The 18,113-nt window shown below is 34.8% G+C and overlaps 1 protein-coding gene across 1 annotated transcript; it reads right to left on the bottom strand.

Moving 5' to 3' along the window:
- Positions 1 to 18,108, bottom strand: LOC109044773 (uncharacterized). The gene is made up of 7 exons (XM_019062686.2): positions 17,683 to 18,108; positions 16,508 to 16,542; positions 14,890 to 15,001; positions 13,959 to 14,028; positions 13,188 to 13,322; positions 6,280 to 6,359; positions 1 to 616 (listed from the first exon to the last, which is right to left on the bottom strand). The coding sequence occupies exons 1-7, from the start codon at positions 17,722 to 17,724 to the stop codon at positions 224 to 226; spliced, it is 867 nt and encodes a 288-aa protein (XP_018918231.2). The 5' UTR covers positions 17,725 to 18,108; the 3' UTR covers positions 1 to 223.
- Between the last annotated feature and the right edge of the window lie 5 nt (positions 18,109 to 18,113).

Raw genomic sequence — 18,113 nt, 5'->3', positions numbered from 1 at the left:
TTCAGTCTCCACAAGATTTTCTAATTTATCGGTTTCTTCGGATTTAATATGTGTGCCTATTTACCTAATGAAAACGACAAAAACTGAATTCTATCTAATTAATAACTCAAAATTGGTATTGAAAATGTAAGGACAAGAAATTTTGGGATTTTGAAAATTATCTTTGCTTCTAAATGTTGACCTATGGCGGTCATTTGCGAGTTGACTGTAGGAAAAAGCTCACTCAACACTTCCGTTCACAAGTTTTGTCAGGAGAATGATCAGGAGTTCGTTTGCAGTGGAGGGTTTTTGAGGATTGTACATTTTTGTCTTCAGGGGCCTCCTCAGGATATAGATCGGGAGTGATGACTTCGCACACCGAGGCTTTAGAGGAGGTTCTCGAAGAGGTTTCTGAAGGTTCTACAAGTTCATCTTCATAAGTTTTGGTAAGGCACTGACTGTGGTTCGATTTACAATGGGAGGTTTTTGAAGGTGTGTGTGAAAGAGTTTTGGAAGAATTTGGAACTTCATCTTCACTAGTCTCTTTGGAATGTTTCTCAGGAGTAGATTTGCATTGGGAGGTTTTTGGAGGGATTTTTGGTTGTTGTTTACAGGAAAGTTTTGCATCCAAACCAACCTGAAATGGAGGGAAATTATCAAAAGATTGGAGATGAAGGCACACAATTTTATGATGTGAATCATGATGAAGTGAGAAAAGGGTAACAGAAGAAGGATTGGAAATTATCATCGGAATACCTCAAATGTATGTAAGTGCTGAACTGCAGAGAGACTAGGTCACATACTTCAGTACCAAGTACCTATTCAATAAAAATATTCTTCCATAAAGTTGTCAATTGTTACTTGCAGAAAAAGAACAAAAAATCGTAAAAATTTTAAACGTTTATTAACAACTGCTGATTGATTTTCAAGATGCAGAAATACAAATACTTCAACCCGTTGTCACAGATATACACATGCTTGGATCAATAGCCTTGTAGGTGCTATTGAAAAAGCTATAATAAAAGGATATAACGACGATAATAAGTGTGTTCCTAATGCTAGTCAATGCCAATAGTAAGTTTTGATCATGCCTCATTTTCATAGCTGGCATAGTTCTGATAGCCCCGATTGTCGGATTTTTTTTTTTTGTGTGTATGTTTCTAGAATTTCCCTGATTTACACCTGTTTTTGAACCAACAGTTTAAAAAATAACAAAAAAAAAACTCATCGTTATTTAAATATTTTCTAAGAATTTCAAGGAAGCAATTGAACTTGGAGTTGAAGAAGCAAAGGTGCATACAGTTGACAATGTGACATATTTAATTTGAAGAAGTAAAATGAAATAAAGATAATTTTATGTGAGGATATTAATGCAAAATTAGACAAGAATTTTAGGGATTTGACAATCACTAACACGTGATTGACGAAGGAAAGGTACCTCTGAATTAAATTCAAAGAAAACTCAATCAAAAAAAAAAAAAAAAAAAAAAAAAAAAAAAACTGTCTACACAATGGATAAATAAAAAATTGCATACAACTTTTAAAATAGACTGTCATACCACTTGTAAAGTTCAATAAACTTAGGTTAGTTTTGTTTTAAGCTCCTCTTAAATAACTGAAAATACAGTAATCAAGATTGAATTTACAGAATTAATTAGATACTTTATAACTGGAATTAACAACTATGTTTGAAACTTTTAAATACATAAAAATACTGCAGATTGACAGATTTTAGGCAAACTATTCAAAAAGTTAGTGCTGTAATACGACCTACAAGTTAAAAAGCAAGCACACCATAGTAAATACTACTAAAAAAATACAGGCGAAGATACAAAATTGAATTAGGTAGATATCAAACCTACTTGGATGGTGTGCAGGCTCGTGGTATATGTATGTACATGAATGAAAGTAGTTCTTTCCGTCATTTATACGTTTTACTTATTTATTTATTTTTTCAAACTCAATGGATTTGTTGTGTGCTAGAGATACAACCGAATCAATTGATTTTCTTCATTCATTAAATCACACAAAAATTACTGAAGGCACATAAAAAGAGACTAAATTCCACTCTTTAGCGTGCAATTTTGAAGAAATAGGGCTCCACATAAATTCTCTCCCTCGATTAAAGACTGACACTAATGTAAAAGCAAAATTATACTTCCAGTATGGTTGCAAAAGAAGTAAGAATATCTATGACTTGATAATTTGTCTAATGAAATTAAGTACAAAGGCTATTACAAGGAGAAAAAAAGAAATAGAAATATAAAAAACAGGAAGAACAAGGAGCAATATAAATCTTTTGGAAAACCAAGGGATGGCTTTTACTTAAGTTCTATTGCTGAGCCATTGGTCTGATCCAAAAGCTGATTTTGGAATTCATTAGTGTTAGTTTATAATAAAATTAATAAAACTAGAAACAAAACCAAATCCCAAAATACTGTAAGAGTTGAAACTGCATAAGGTTACAAAAGTCATTCATGGTTTGGACCCCTGGATAAAATTCTAGAGAAACCTGAACAATATGGTAGAGGTTTAGGAGGAGACTTAGATACATATGGGTTAAGACTAGGTACACGTACCCTGATAGAGACACGCTAAACAAATAACATTAATGCTTCAAAAATGTCCCTCCAGCAATACAGTTAGACAGTCCTTCACTGATTTCAGTTGTGGTGATGATTACACATCCCCTCCACACTGAATATTCCAATGCTTCAGAATTATACTCTTAATTATGAATGACATGGAGACTACTTTGCGCAAAATGTGAGTGCATGTCCAATTGCGTATAATTTCTTGCACAGGAATGTAGCAGATGTATGCTGTAGCACCTAGCTGGAAAGAAGATGAGGGGCAGGGAGTCTGTTCCTGTGCTAAGGACATTTAAATAAATGTTTGTAGACTCCACAAAAGTGAAATACTGTTCATAAGAAATTATCAGCGACTGAGATCAAAATTTCCAGTTCAGTGGCTTCAAAGAAATGTAGAGCTCATGTCAGATAGGGTGACACTTCTAAAGTTTCTGCTCGCAAGCCATTGTGCCACTATCATCCAACAGCAGTCAAAAATTGATCCAAGGTGACAATGATGCTTTACGCAAATACCTAAAATGGTCCACTGAGCATGATACTCAAAAGTCAATAAATGTCAACATATCTGATGCGAGTTCTATCAATGATTCAATATTTCATTGACTGCCTGGACTCCCCTACTACAGAAAAATGTATGACCATGACAGTTATGAAGACAGCTCTTGTAAAAATCTACAATATGTATGTACCAAAATAAATCACTGGGTTCTCACTGTCCTATATTTGGCGCTGAGGATTTTAATACTTTTAGGATAAATTATAATTTTTGAGAGGTTGATATGGAAGCACTGGTTCATACAGGAAAATAAGCTAGATCTTGATAGAAAAATTCTGTAAACCTAATTCTACAAAAATGCATCATTTGAACAGAGTTTGTAAGCTTGAAAACCATGAGTGTAAACATAACTTTGAATTTAAGAATCCGAATTTTTTGCAATACGAGAAGAAGTATAGAACCAAATTTTATGGGAAACAGGATAGAATTAAATGAATAATGATATGAATGCTAACTGTAAAAAAAGTGAGAAAATGAAATGATGGGCTTTAACAGGATAGGAATTGAGTTAATAGGGTACATAGAAAAAAAATATGATGAAAACAGGTACGTTTATATAATTTTTTGGTGAGAGTGCTAATCATTTAAAATAATTTCAATATTGTTTTATAAAATGAGAGTCAATTGATTGTCAATGCATGTAAATAAGACAAAAAAAAATTTAATTCTCTGACAATAAGGTAATCATTTACAAGATTTTAGACTTAGAAAGAATAGTATAAATGGAAAGTATGTACTCGTTAAGAAAATTAAGAATTCCAGTACCTTTTCAATAGCATTTATTAAATCGTGTTTCCTACATTTATAAAATCATATTATTAATCATGTTCAAAGCTTTGACTTCTACTAAATTTGTATCAAAACTGCTTACAAGTTTGTCATCTTTCCACTAATTCTTGAAATCCCTGCAATTGGAACCGGTCTCAAGTCCGCTCCAAAAAAGTGACCATTTCGATCTCAAGTAAGAAATCAACAGTTTGGTAGCTATTATTCTATGCTCCAGCTCTTCTGAGTAGAAAAATAGGTCCAGTCTGTATGGTTCTTTGAACAAACGATGCTGATATCCACATCACGAAAAGTGGTGGGTGAGTGGTGGAGTCGGACGAGCAACTCAATCCATTTTCTATGGAATGATGGGCTAGGGCAGGCCCAGGTCATTTAAATAAGCCAATCCATTTGCACATCAACCCGCAGACAACACATTGAGCCAGTTATTGGCTCCAACTCCCATCTGCCCTCTTAACATTATAGACAATTTCGTTTAAACCAGTAGAGTTTGTATAATTAAAGGAATTCAATATAAGAGGATTGAAAAAGGTTTTTTGAGGATCACACATACACAATCATTCCTTGATTTCATCACACGCGACAAGCAGCAGACTAGAGAGTCCGTCAGTGCAGATACAGTGATGTGCGAGTGTGTGCACAGTGTGAGCAGATTCTTTGGTTTTTGGAAGGATGCTGGCACAGCGGTGGAGTAAGCTTCCCCAACCGCTTCCCACGGGCGGACAGGCCTCAGAGCTTTTGATGAACCAACAATACTGTCGGCATTTCTCTGTGCTTGCCCCTACAACAGCTAGCCACAGCTGCAAGTGAGCACGCTTAACAAGGGCAGACAGGTCTGTGAGCTCTAGGCAAAGCAACCCTGGCAATGCCAACAATGCAACTTCAGGTTAACTCTATACGCAGATTTACAAAATTCTTTCTCTCATTTTGCTATAGCAAAATTTGGGAATTTGATTTAAGGCTTAAGTTTAAAGTTGTTAGTTTTTTTACTACTTAATTATTGCATGCACGTTTCTCTCATTCACAATGCCAATTGAAAAGGAAGAGCAGCGCTTTCCTTGCGTACGTTGACGCCATACTTTTGGGTCAACAGTTGAAAAGAAGCTTCACAGAATTTTATGAAAAACTGAACTGCATAAAAGTCAAAAAGGGACAAAGTCAACCTGATGCATTCCAAACAAGGAAAAGAGTATTAGTAACTTATACTACCTGTGTGCCAAATTTTGACTGCTTGCGGAGCAAAAAGAAAAAGAAGAAATTATTTATTTGACCAAGAAGGACATTTTTCTAAAACCATGGTGCAAGAAATAATAGTTGAACAAACATACGATACTAGATAAATGTATTGCAAAGTTCAATCTCATTCCTCTTTAGATTATAACTTCAGCAAGTTTTTTCTTGAGTTTTAGAGGCAGTGCTTCTTTTTATTCTTACGAATCATATTCGCATTTTATAGTAATGATGTAGTTATTTTTCGCACTTCTTCTTTCTTCCTTTTCTTGAAAAGATTTAATTCTCTTATTTTCAAACAATTTGGTAGGTATACAATTTCATCTGACCAATTTAATAGACAATATTTTCTTCCTCTATGACAGAAAAAATCCCAAGCTGAAATAGAGTGGCTTTAAAATTGTTTGAGAAAAACAGAGCTACAAATACTTTCTTAAAAGTATTGATCTAAATTATTAAGCCAGAATTATAAACTAGTATTAACATTAAGTTATGGCACCTCTAACGCAACAGTTACTCAAACACACCTAATCACTCGAGAAATGATGAGCTTCCATTTATTCATTATTATCAACTGAGATGTAACTCTAGAACTCCAGAGACAAAGCAAAGCGGTATCTGTTGTTAAAATGCCTTATACATTTGATCTCCCTCATGAGAATTTTCCCCTAAAGTTGTTTCGCAAAATCTGCAAACTGCAAATGTTTTTAGTGCCAAAAAAGTAACATCAACAGATCATAGTTATCTAATTGTACATTGAAAAGTGAAAAACAAACGGCATTGCTGACACTTTCCTTCAATCACCTTCATATGAGTTTTTAGAGTACGCCTTCATAAGAGTTTCAATCCCCGTACTATTACCCAGAGTTTGATCGGGTGAATCTATTAAGTTAGTTGTTAGTTGCCTCACAGTGAAGAACACCAAAGAATTTGGTATACATTATTTTACTGATGGTTGAGGATTTCAGGTCATGTTTAACAACTGCACTATATATGAATCACAAAGAACAGAAAAATAAAATAAAATTAAAAAATAATTACAGAACTTAAAAGTTTAAAAAAGTCAGTCTCGATAAACTGGAAAAATCTAAACTAAATACGGTATTGTGATTTATTAGGAGTAAAAGGGTCTCTTACTTCAGTTTGTGGCACACTTTGGTGGATTGTTGTGCGATCGATATCTTCATATGAGCGTTCTTCGCCATCTACTGCAGCTCCTAATAAAAAAACAAAAATATTAATCTCACACACAGGCACTGAAAAAACTTCAGAAGAGTGTACAGAGACATTCTTTGGGCGAAATCTTAAAATAAATGAATACGATTTCGTCCGACTGCAAGGAATATTATTTTTCATTCAGTCTTTGATGACATGTGGGTGTACAAAACTACATCAAAATTTTGAGGGGTCGCAAATGCACCATGAGGAAACATCATATTACACTCATTAAGGTATTGCATAAAGAAAAAAACCGAAGAAAAAATAGGAAGAGATCTACCAGATGGGAAATTTACTGATATAATCATGTCATGGAAAAATACATTTTTGCAAATTTATATGTCTGACCTACAGGGTGTCTCACGAAAAACGAGCCACCTTGAATATCTGCCGAACGCGTCGGAATTTCGAAAAACGGTAAAAGACGTGTTCGTTTATATCGAGGGGGACACCTTTTGGCGTATTCGACATTTTCCCAAACCGCGGGAGGGGCGCGGGGCGGGGGGTGCCCCACCCGTAAGTCGAACTTTTCAAATGGCACCCCTACTTTTTTATTTCAGAAATCAATTCTACGCAAAAAAACAAGCCACCCTGTCCAAACCGAATGTAAATCGGACAATTTTTCAGTGATTGACAGAGTTTGAAACATTTTTTTCATGCTCTTTTCAAAAATTTCCCACGCCCAATGGAATTGCTGTATCAAACCAAACTCTCCGCCAAAAAAATTCTTAAACATTGCACTTTCGATAAAAAAATCAAAAAAATCTGCTGCACTCGAAATCTGGAGCACGCGGAGCCCTTCTTTGCGACATTAAAATTCGTTATACCGAACATTTCCGAGGGGCGCTCATCGGGAGGGAGTAGTAAGTTTTAGACAAGAATTATTAATCTTTTTTCTGAAGCATAAGAAACCGTGTCCATGAAGAAGCAGTTAAGTAGAAAAACAACGCACCGCGGAAAAATAGCGTCCTCAGAAGTATCAAGGTCCGGCTCAAGTCATTGACCCCCCCCCCCCCCCCCAAAAAAAAGCTAATCCATTTGTTTTTCTACTTAACTGCTTCTTCATGGACACGGTTTCTTATGCTTCAGAAAAAAGATTAATAATTCTTGTCTAAAACTTACTACTCCCTCCCGATGAGCGCCCCTCGGAAATGTTCGGTATAACGAATTTTAATGTCGCAAAGAAGGGCTCCGCGTGCTCCAGATTTCGAGTGCAGCAGATTTTTTTTATTTTTTTATCGAAAGTGCAATGTTTAAGAATTTTTTTGGCGGAGAGTTTGGTTTGATACAGCAATTCCATTGGGCGTGGGAAATTTTTGAAAAGAGCATGAAAAAAATGTTTCAAACTCTGTCAATCACTGAAAAATTGTCCGATTTACATTCGGTTTGGACAGGGTGGCTTGTTTTTTTGCGTAGAATTGATTTCTGAAATAAAAAAGTAGGGGTGCCATTTGAAAAGTTCGACTTACGGGTGGGGCACCCCCCGCCCCGCGCCCCTCCCGCGGTTTGGGAAAATGTCGAATACGCCAAAAGGTGTCCCCCTCGATATAAACGAACACGTCTTTTACCGTTTTTCGAAATTCCGACGCGTTCGGCAGATATTCAAGGTGGCTCGTTTTTCGTGAGACACCCTGTATGTATAACACACAAAACAGGTAGTGGTGGTCAAAATCAGTGGGATGGTCAATTTGGCATCGTTTGGCAAACAGAACGCCATAAAAATTCCAAAATCATTAGAAAAGTGCCTCTAATAACAGTTATAGCTTGAGTTCAAAGCTGGTTTTGGTGCTGCAACATTGCAAAGTTCCAGAGTATAGCATTGGAAATTACGAGATACATGCTGGAAATGAAAACTTTGCATCGCTGTGAGGCCAAAACTAACTTAGGGTTCAAGGTGAAAATTTTGACGGAGGCTTTTCCCTTTACGAAGTTTCATTTTAAACATATGCCAATAAAATCTCCGGAATTCAAAAATAAAGGGCTACTCTTGGAAAGGCGATATATAAAAACATGGAAGTCCATCTTCTAGATTTGACAATCCCTGAAAAGTTGAGTTATCCTGGATAAAAACTTGGAGGAAAAAACAACAGGAGGTGACCGTTTTTCCTTCACGCCCTCCCATTTGTTGACAGATATTTCCTTCCTCTTATATTCTTATTACTCATAAATTTTGTTAATGTCCTTTTCCTCTCTCCCATTGGCTGTACCTTTCTGTGTCCAAAAATGGGCCCAGACATTAAAACGGCCACCACCTTCAGTTTTTCCTCTAAGACTGAACATTTTATCTTTCTATTAAACTAAAAGCTAACCGTATTTGAATTGCAAAGAGTGAAAACAGAAAATAACGAGGAGGAAAAACATCAATGATTACATTTGGACAGGAGAAAACTTTATAGGTCATTAAGCTATAGAAAAGAGTGTGAGGGCAAGGTCAACCAGGGGGAGAGGAACAGGACATCAACCACCATACAATGGCACAGTGAATCAACTAAGTCAAAGAAAGAGGTGCACAGAAGTAATCAACAGCAACTTTTGTGGGGGCAGAAAGATGAAACTTGAAAGGCACAAATTTCAAATATGGAAAGCTGAAAAAAAACAGCAAAGCAAGTATACTAGAAATGATATCATTTTAATCTCTTTAGGTATGTTTCTTTCTATGTTATTATTCCTGAAGCTGTACTATTTTATCAATACCATATTTTCACCAATATAAATACACGATTTCCTGGCGAGGACTACTAGCCTTGCCTGGTTACATAAACGATATGTTACATACATCTCCTTGCGTCACTAGTGATGCATAAGCCCTCTTGAGATACCTAACTTTAAATTATTCTTTTATGCATTTATTTTGATGTACTTGACTCCATGATCGGAAACTGAATAACACTATTATTCAGTAGTCAAATTCAATTCAAACAGATTTTACTTCGTAAATTTTATTTTCCCTCATCAGATCAATTCAAAGTTGCATTATTTGAAAGCGCAGAAACTTTCCTATTCAGTTTTTCTTTAACCTTCCTTAATACTTATTGAATTACAATTTATCCTTGATGTTGTTGGATAAGTAGTTCTCTGATATCTTCGATTTAAATCAGGTTGAAATAGTCATTTTTGAGCAAAGAAGAGGAAAATGGTTACTCAAATCACATCATGTGCTTTGAGAGGTAAATATTGATTAGTTTCGAGAAGGAGCAGTCAAGTCTACAGATGCTCATATTTTCTTTTTTGACTGAATCTATTGCTCTTAGACTAGCTAAAAGTAATGAGAATCTACGTACAAAGTAAAAATATGTACAAAATGAAAGTGGTGAAGAGCTTCGAATGTATTTTTTTCTTCTTTTGGAGATTGAAGTAGTAGTATTTGGAGTTTTTTGAAAATGAGAGAAAGAAATTTTTGTCTTATGATAAAATAAGTAAGTAAAGCAACCGATACGATAATTTTCATAATAAAGTAAATTTGAAAATGAAGGAGCACACAAATAAACAAAACACAACAACACACAACTTCACATCACATGTCAAACAGAGCACTTAAATAATTGAATTGGAAGATCTGAGGAGGGGAGGGAAGTTACAAGAATCGATTTAGTCAAAAAGCCTGTGACTCGTTTCATTCATCCCTGACTGATCACTACCGATCATAATTTATCAAGCATCTCAGGGAAAAATGTAAACATATGAAAATGAACTCAACTTTCAAGATAAACATTTTAAGTTTTGTCTTCAGGTAGCGATTTTATCTCTTTCAATTTAAGTTTGTACTCCTGCATAAAATTAAAATGAAAAAACTTCACCAGAAAATAAACTAAACACGAAGCAACATATAATGAGATTAAATTCATAGAACTTTGTTTCCCTCTTGAGATGACTATAATTGTTTTACATATCGAAACTCCAAAACGGCATGAGAAATGAGAACCTAGGGAAAGATACTAAAATGAGTAGTTGCCAGTTGTAGCTTGACTGATTTAATGTTTCAACTGACTAATTATAGAGGTGCATAATGTGCAAAATGTAAAGCAGAAAGGGGGAGCAAGGCATTTGTTTATTCTTAAACTGAGGTAAGAAAAAGAAATCTGGAAAAATCAAAATGCGCAGACTCAAAAAAAAAAGAAGAAAAAAAAATTAAACTGCCAAGGCAGACGTTCCAGAACTCCAAAGTCCTTACGTCATGGACAAATTCCTGCTTCTGATGCAGGGTCAATGGAATTTCAAAATGCATTGGTAATCTCATTAATTTTTTTCGAGTTTCAGTTTCTTCTTCTTCCATTTTTTTTATCCTATTTCCTTCTCTTACTGGAGTACACTTGAACCCCGAAAGAACGTCACCAACACCAGGTTTCAACTTTCTGGTAAGAGGTCTATGCAAGCTACCCATTTTCTTTAACTCTTACACCCCTCCTAAAGACAGATATGTGTTCAAACTACTTCTCAGTTTAGCCTCAGATTCACAGACAATTTCTTGGACAGCAACAAAAAAACTTAAATGATTCAATGAAAACTTCTTGAAAGTTAGGATTGAGTGGCAAGAAAAAAAAATATGAGAAAATTAATTCATCATAAATTAATTGAAAAAAGGGAAGGAAATATGAAATTAATCCAAAACAGAAAGAGGTCCCCTCAGTATCAGGGATGAGAGATGGAGGAACCACTGGAGGAGGGGGATTACAGACTGTACACAGACCATTAGTTAAGAAGCTTAGCGCACATCACTTGATTTGCAAGCTTCAAGAAGAATATTAGTAGTATGGTACAAGTGAAATCTAGAGACCCACTCAAAAACCCAAGATCTTACCTTTCTGTGCCTAACTTAAAGTCATAAAAATTTATACTTCGGTTTAGAAAGTGGTCTTTGCTGTCATCGGAAAAAAATTGTAACGTTTGAAAATTGACAGAATTAAGCTTCAACAGTTGAGTCAGGGTGTCTGGAAGTCCCTACCCCTGTAAAAATGAAGGGGATTCGAAAAAACAAAATGATTTAAACACAAAATGTAAGATAAAAATTTCAAGGGCAGAAAAGAAACCCGATGAAATTTTTATCATTGAATTGACTCATGAACCCTGCCTGCATTTCAAAATTAATAAGAGGATTTTGGAAGTATTCAGTTTTGAAAAAAACTAAGAAGCAAATTCAACTCCTAAAGTTTGGCAGAGAGTGGAAAGTATTAAACACATTTGAACCAAAAAGCACAACAAAACTTTACGATAGGATTACATTTGACTGTATCTACTAATTGCGGGATGCAGCACAGCTTTAGCCTATAAGGATGTACGTTTTGACTGAAAAATAGGACAAGCCTTTTAGTCTCATGTAATTTTTTCCCACTGCATCTTCTGCTGTCATTGTTGAGGAGAGTTACATTTAGGTGAATAGTTAATTCCTTATTAAAAAAGTTATGAAATTTATCATTGCAAATACTGCAGACCTGATAAAAATTGATTTTTAAGAATAGTTGTAATTCTGAAATGAATAAAATTAGCATTCATACTTATTACTGAAATTTAAATGATTGGAATAATGTTGACGGCTCTGAACTCATCATTAGCCTGCCCTAAGACTGGTCGTTTTTTTTTTTTCTATGATGAGTAACTTTTCCTTCAAGTGTTTTTTTACAAGTAAACCAACTTTGGACCTTCATTGTTTAGAGGGTCATGAGATGTAGCTAGAACCTGAAGTTGAGAGAGGTAATTCAGAATACCAGACTGAGTTGAATGTTAAAGAGAACATTTAAAGTTGAACAGTAAAACGTTTCAATGGAGGTTTGATGAGAAAATGTATGTGCTTCATAAATTGAATAAGAAAGATAACAGGAGACAAAAGGAAAACAAAGCAAGTTGGTAACAATAGTGAGATAGTAGAGCCAGTGACAATGATGATGGGGAAAGATTCCTGCTAGGGAAGGGCATGGGATCATCCATCAATCAAGAAATCTGGTATCACAGTGCAAAAAATCACAAATCAAAAGCACAGTAAATGGTCCCATATTTTCAAAGGGAAGAGCACGAGCCTTTTGAGTGAAGAGGACCCTTTTAGCTGCGCTTATGCTAATGACAAGAAGAGAATAACATTCATTGATATGTTAAGTACTGGGGCAAATCCCTTAAAATTCATCCAAGGAAACGGTTTTTAAGAATGCAAGTTAGTGCAAATTTTATCTCTCCGACCTAACATTTCATGACTGTGGGCAAAACATTTCCAACGTACAATCACTCCAACACATCAAACAAAAAATTACGGAGAAGGATACACAGAGGATCACTGAATTAGATTCAGGAAACATGGAACTGGGATGAAGATTATGAAACAGCTTTCAAAGCAACTTCATTTTGAAACGTGCATCCATCTGAGCGATTTTACAGAGGTCATAAACCAATATGTAGCAGTGTCTGACACAGTGAACATTCCATGGTACAAACTGAGAGTTGGCTTGAGAAAAGTTCACTTACGAAATCTGATGAGTTGATCTTATTCATGGCGTTAGTAAAAAAAACCTAACTACGAGTACAACTTGAACAACATTTATTTATACTTTTATGATGACGACCAGCCGACAATAAGTAACTCTCAAAATTATTGATGCAAAGTATGTAATGGGACATTATTACACCATTCCAAAATAAAGTTAGTTAGCTTTCCAAGGAAGCAATATAAAAACCACAGGCATTTTGTAACAATCATCAACTCATCTAGAGACATCAAATTGAAGGAAACATTTTCTCCTTTCATATGTCCATAAAACAGATGTGACATTCATAAAAAAACGAGCATCTTTGGTTGATTGTGAACTTTGGCTAAAATTCATATAGAAGAACAAGTCACTCACCTAAAATACTGCTTAAAAATGGTGGAATAGTTCCATTGCGTTGCTGCAGGAGTTTGCTCAGGGAGATGATGGTAAAAAATCGCAGAAGTAAATTGAGAAGTGATGCAATTATACTTAATATTTGACTACCAAATCCTGAAAAGTTTAAGAAAACAAAATTGATCCCTTGATAGGTAAAACCAAAAAAAAAAAAAGACCTTATCCCAAATCGTCTATTTTAAACTTCGGTCAGATCCATGAAATATTTTTGGGGGTTAGAAGAGTATTTATATAAATTAATAACTATGAAAAAAATCAGGACATGAACCTTACCATCTTAACTTTGCTCTGAATTGTTTTCCCAAAATGAACATAGTCTTATTTTGAAGCTCAGACTCCTACTAAAAATCAATGTTGTTTCTCATGTTAGAATCCATCAGTTACTGTTCTATGGGGTTAAGTCTTTCATTTACAAATTTTTCTTTTGAAATCACTAAAAACTGCAAAGTTTCAAGTCAAAAGAGCAACTTTTTTATTTCCATTAAACGCTAAAAAGTGGTTAATGGAGCAATCTTGATCAACAAAAATTACAATTTCTCTTTTGCAATTTTAGTATAAACTATCTTTGCAATTTTATCATAGATTGTATTCTCAATTTTGGCAAAATTTGCGTTTAAAATTATAGTATGTCATTTGTAAGATGGGATTTTAGCACCATTCAGATGTTGAGGTCCCCTCTACGGAAGTTATAACAGCAATTCAATTGTATTGGTGCATTGTATGAATACTTACTGACAAGAGGGAAGAAGAACAGGATGACTGGAACATCAAATAGAATACTCAGACAATTGATGTACAGAGCCTGGAGGAAAAAGAAAAACCACTCGATTACAAAAAAGCAATACTTACTTTATTCATATTCATGTTAAGTACTTTTTTTAAAGTCACTCTACCAGCAGTAACTTAACAAAAAAATCACAAAAAACCTTTGAAACAAAGGGGGAAAAAAGGAAAAGAAAAATAGGGGGGAAAATACAGAAAAAAACCAGATAAGAATAGGAATCAGGAAACCATTTTTTACTACTTCGAACATAAACATACCACTTCAAACTTATAAAAGTTTTTGAATACCTACCTTGTCTATTCCCCTTAGGAGAGGTTATATGTCTTTAGTGCGCACAATATCATAGATAATTGTGGTGGATGTTATTGACATTTTTGATGAAATGAAATAGTTTGTTCACGATGTGAATCATATGGTGGCTGTTGTACATCGGATTTACAGGGGCTGGAACTATATGTCATCTCTTCAATGATGTTATGAGCTTCAGGTCGAAGATATCTGTTATTTTTATTACTACAGCTTTAGGCCTTTTTCACTTATGGTCAAAACTGCTGTTTCAAGCTTTAATTAATTATCTCCAAAACGCTTTTCTTGCTAATTTTTATGTTAGAAAAACCCACAATCACGGCAACTCTTAGATCAAACCACAGCCCCATTTTCACCCAAGCTTTGCTATCATTGTTCAAGTCTTGAAGTACGACAGAGGTATAAATGAAGCAGGGAAAGTTGTTTAACCAGAAACTCCCAAAGTAGGTATGTAGATGGATCTCTTTTTCTTGATAATTTTTTGTGTCCCTTTCAGAGGACAGACAGCAGTTATTGCCAGACAGAAAAGGGATTTAGTTAAACTTTATGAGGAGGCAAGTCTTATTAATTTACCATAATGATAGGTTCTTCCGATTCTTTGTTGTGTAGTCCCCAGAGTAATGTAAACAAAAAGGCTCCATTATAGAAGAGATAAGCAGTGGGAGTCCAGTATCCGAGAAGAGCCCTGGAATAAAATCGAACATCCGAATGAGTATATTAATAAAACATTTGATTTTATCTTAATAGATGGAAAAAATATTGATAAAATTATGATCTGTGAGAGTAGGTGTGCAGAAAATGCCCGATCTTGCCATCTTAGGACTGCAACAAATGTGAAGCAAATCTTGGGATTGGAGATAATTCCTAAAAATGATTCTCTTTTTTTTTCTGCTCAATACTGTAAAAAAGAGGGGAAGATCGCACATGTTATTATAGAATTTGGAATCTCACCATGAGACCAATGAGAAAAAACACTGCGAGGCAAAAATGCCAGCTTGTGGCAAACAATCAGTTGCCAATGTTTTGGGATTTCTTGCATCCCAGGGCCAGACAACCACTTTTACGGAAAAGTTTCTGACTGCACTTCGAGTTGCCTAGAATTTTCCACATTACTTGCCAAGAACTCAAAAACATAATGCCTTGAGACTTGCTGTGGATTTTCGTAAAATTAAAAATATATAATTTTAGGGCACAGCGAGGCTTAGTTTTTTATTTAAAACAAAGGAACAAGAGAGGAAATCGGGCAAAGTTTAATGCAGTTAGACTGATCCTGGTTAAAGTTGTTTAAAATTCTTGTACGTCATGTTTGATAATACATTAAACAAAAAAAAAAAAAAAAAAAAAAAAAAAAAAAAAAAAAAAAAAAATAAATAAATAAATGAGCTTCATATTGAGTTACAGACAATGTCTTGTATGGATAAAATGGATGGATGATGAAAATGTGCGAATCCTGCTGGAACCAATCCTGAATTTAGGATATGATCAAGACAAAAAAAAGTCTTTTGACATGCCCTGAACTCAGGAAATATTTTTGAGCATGAGTGAGAACTTGGCAACATGGAACAGTTTTTGTGTTTGAAATTCAATGTAAACATTATTCCCAGAGGTACTTGCGATGAATAGTTACCATGGAGCCACGCCCTGCATTATGCCCTACATTGCTCAGTTAATTTGCTTATCCAATACACTCCCTACACTCATATTAGCTATCAGGGATCTGGGCACTTTATCATCACTTCATTTCATATCTACAGACCTCCCCCTCTTCATTCTAAAATTGCTCACTTAATTGACATTCTGCTTTGAACCTTAAAACAGATAAAAAAGAGTGACAGATATTTTTAAAAATGAAAATTCACCTTGAGGAATGTCAACATTTTACTTTTCTCCTCTCTAAATTACTTTTACTTACTTACATATTTGCCCTTGTTATGATTTGAATATTTATCAAATTAAAATTAATGGAAAGTTTTACTATACAAAACAAAATTTCTATCCTTCAAACGTTTGCATATGGATGCTAGACCGAATAACTTAATCGTGCCACAGCTTCATCTGATACATTTCAGTTGTATTAATTTACATCAACATTTTAATGATTATACTTGAATGTAAAACATCAGTTCCTAGATAAAAATTCATATGACTAAAAGAAGGAAGAAAAAAATGTGATATCAAAAATATTACTCACCATGAAATCAATATGAAGTGCAACAGGAAAATGATCTGTAAACATTGATAAGTTCTCTTATTGAAATGTTTATTAAAAGAAATAAATTATTAAAAACATACACTAAGTAACTAAAAGACAATTGGACTTCATTTAGCAATGAGTAAGGAACTGCTATTTCTGGCTCATTTGAGAAGAATTGTATCATTTGTTCCCAAATGCAGATACGTGCTTTTACAGATAAGTTACAAATTGTGGTTCCTCCTCACAAAATGAAGTCTAACGGAGATTGAAAAGAAATCATGGTATCACCGAGGAGGGCTTACAAAGATGGTAGAGTTTTTGCAAAAGAATAGTAAACACTACAGTCTTGCTGGTGAGATTCTATGAAAGTAATCTACGGCAACTAGAGGTAGTAGAATTCATCTCTGCTTTGACTCTATCGCATTCTTCGCGCGAGTACAGCCAACATATTCCTGCAAGTTTCTATCCGAAGCAAATTGGAGTGGCAGTGGGCTATCACTGATGATTTAATCTGTTTTACATGAAGCCAACCCAGTAGCTTAGGTGCATATTGTTCTTTTATCACCGACATTCTAAAAGAGGTGGAAAATCACTTGAATTAAAATGCCGAAATGAAAGTGGTGGATTTTCAGTTTCACTCTAAAAGTCAGCATAGTTAAAAACAGTTAAGAGTTCTGCTAGATCACATGCCACGGCGAGCTCTGTTTAGTCTACTTCAGAGTATCACTGATCTCGTTTCATACATTCAGTTTCGATGCTTGAGGAGCCGTGGCAGATTTCCAGTTGTACTATAAATGTCAACAGAGTAACAAGCGAGGGCTCTACTAAATTATACGCCATTGCAAGCTTTTTTGATTGTACCCGCTTCAATAGTCAGTGATGGGCGATATCACTTTATCCTGAATTTGTAGTGCATGTTGTGCCTCCTTGTAATATGATAAAAAAAAAAATATAGTACAATACTTATGATCACTACCGCCATTATTAATAGGTAAGGAGCTCAAACAAAATGAAGCAAGGTACTACAATGATAGGTTCTTGATGGTTGCAAGTTTTTAGTGCAATAAGTGCATACATAACATACATAGGTACATGCAGTAAGTAAAATCATGAAATATAGTCTCTAGAAAAATTCACAGTGACTGTAAATGATATTGGGAAATAAACCATACCCTTAAATTCTCAAGGTGCCTTTGGAAACCTGCTAAATCCATTTTGTTGATGTTATTTTGTTACAACTTATATTAACAGATATGTGAGGCCACCACCCTCATTCAAGAAATTTTAATCAAACTGCTGTAGGTTAAGAATAAGAAAAGAACTCTGCTGAGGGGCAATGATTCATCAAGTCGATTCCAAGATTTTTGATGAAAACTGCATAAAATTACTAACAAGAAGTTTGTTCACAGAAAATTGCACAGAGTTTTAAGATGTATGAAACAGAGGAAAATAATGAAAATCAGCTGCACAATAACTGGTCTCACATTCCCTACTATCACTAGTTGAGTTGCATAACCAAAACAACATGATAAATGTTTGTTTTTGGCATGGTGTAATAATAATCGCCAAGAATGGGCACTTCTAAAATCCAAAAGACTTGCAC

The sequence above is a fragment of the Bemisia tabaci genome, chromosome 1 (genome assembly GCF_918797505.1).
Source record: "Bemisia tabaci chromosome 1, PGI_BMITA_v3".
NCBI lineage: Eukaryota > Metazoa > Arthropoda > Insecta > Hemiptera > Aleyrodidae > Bemisia > Bemisia tabaci.
Note: the sequence above shows the minus strand (reverse complement) of the source record. Positions and strands in the feature narration are given on the sequence as shown.

What these genes read in the sequence shown, in the direction of transcription:
- LOC109044773 (XM_019062686.2), bottom strand. Translation starts at nt 17,724, where the DNA reads ATGGATTTAGCAGGTTTCCAAAGGCACCTTGAGAATTTAAGG. An exon ending in GTTCTTCTTCCCTCTTGTCA is followed by an intron (nt 13,323 to 13,958) that starts GTAAGTATTCAT and finishes TAAACTTTTCAG; the next exon opens with GATTTGGTAGTCAAATATTA. An exon ending in ATTTTTAAGCAGTATTTTAG is followed by an intron (nt 6,360 to 13,187) that starts GTGAGTGACTTG and finishes TTTTTTTATTAG; the next exon opens with GAGCTGCAGTAGATGGCGAA.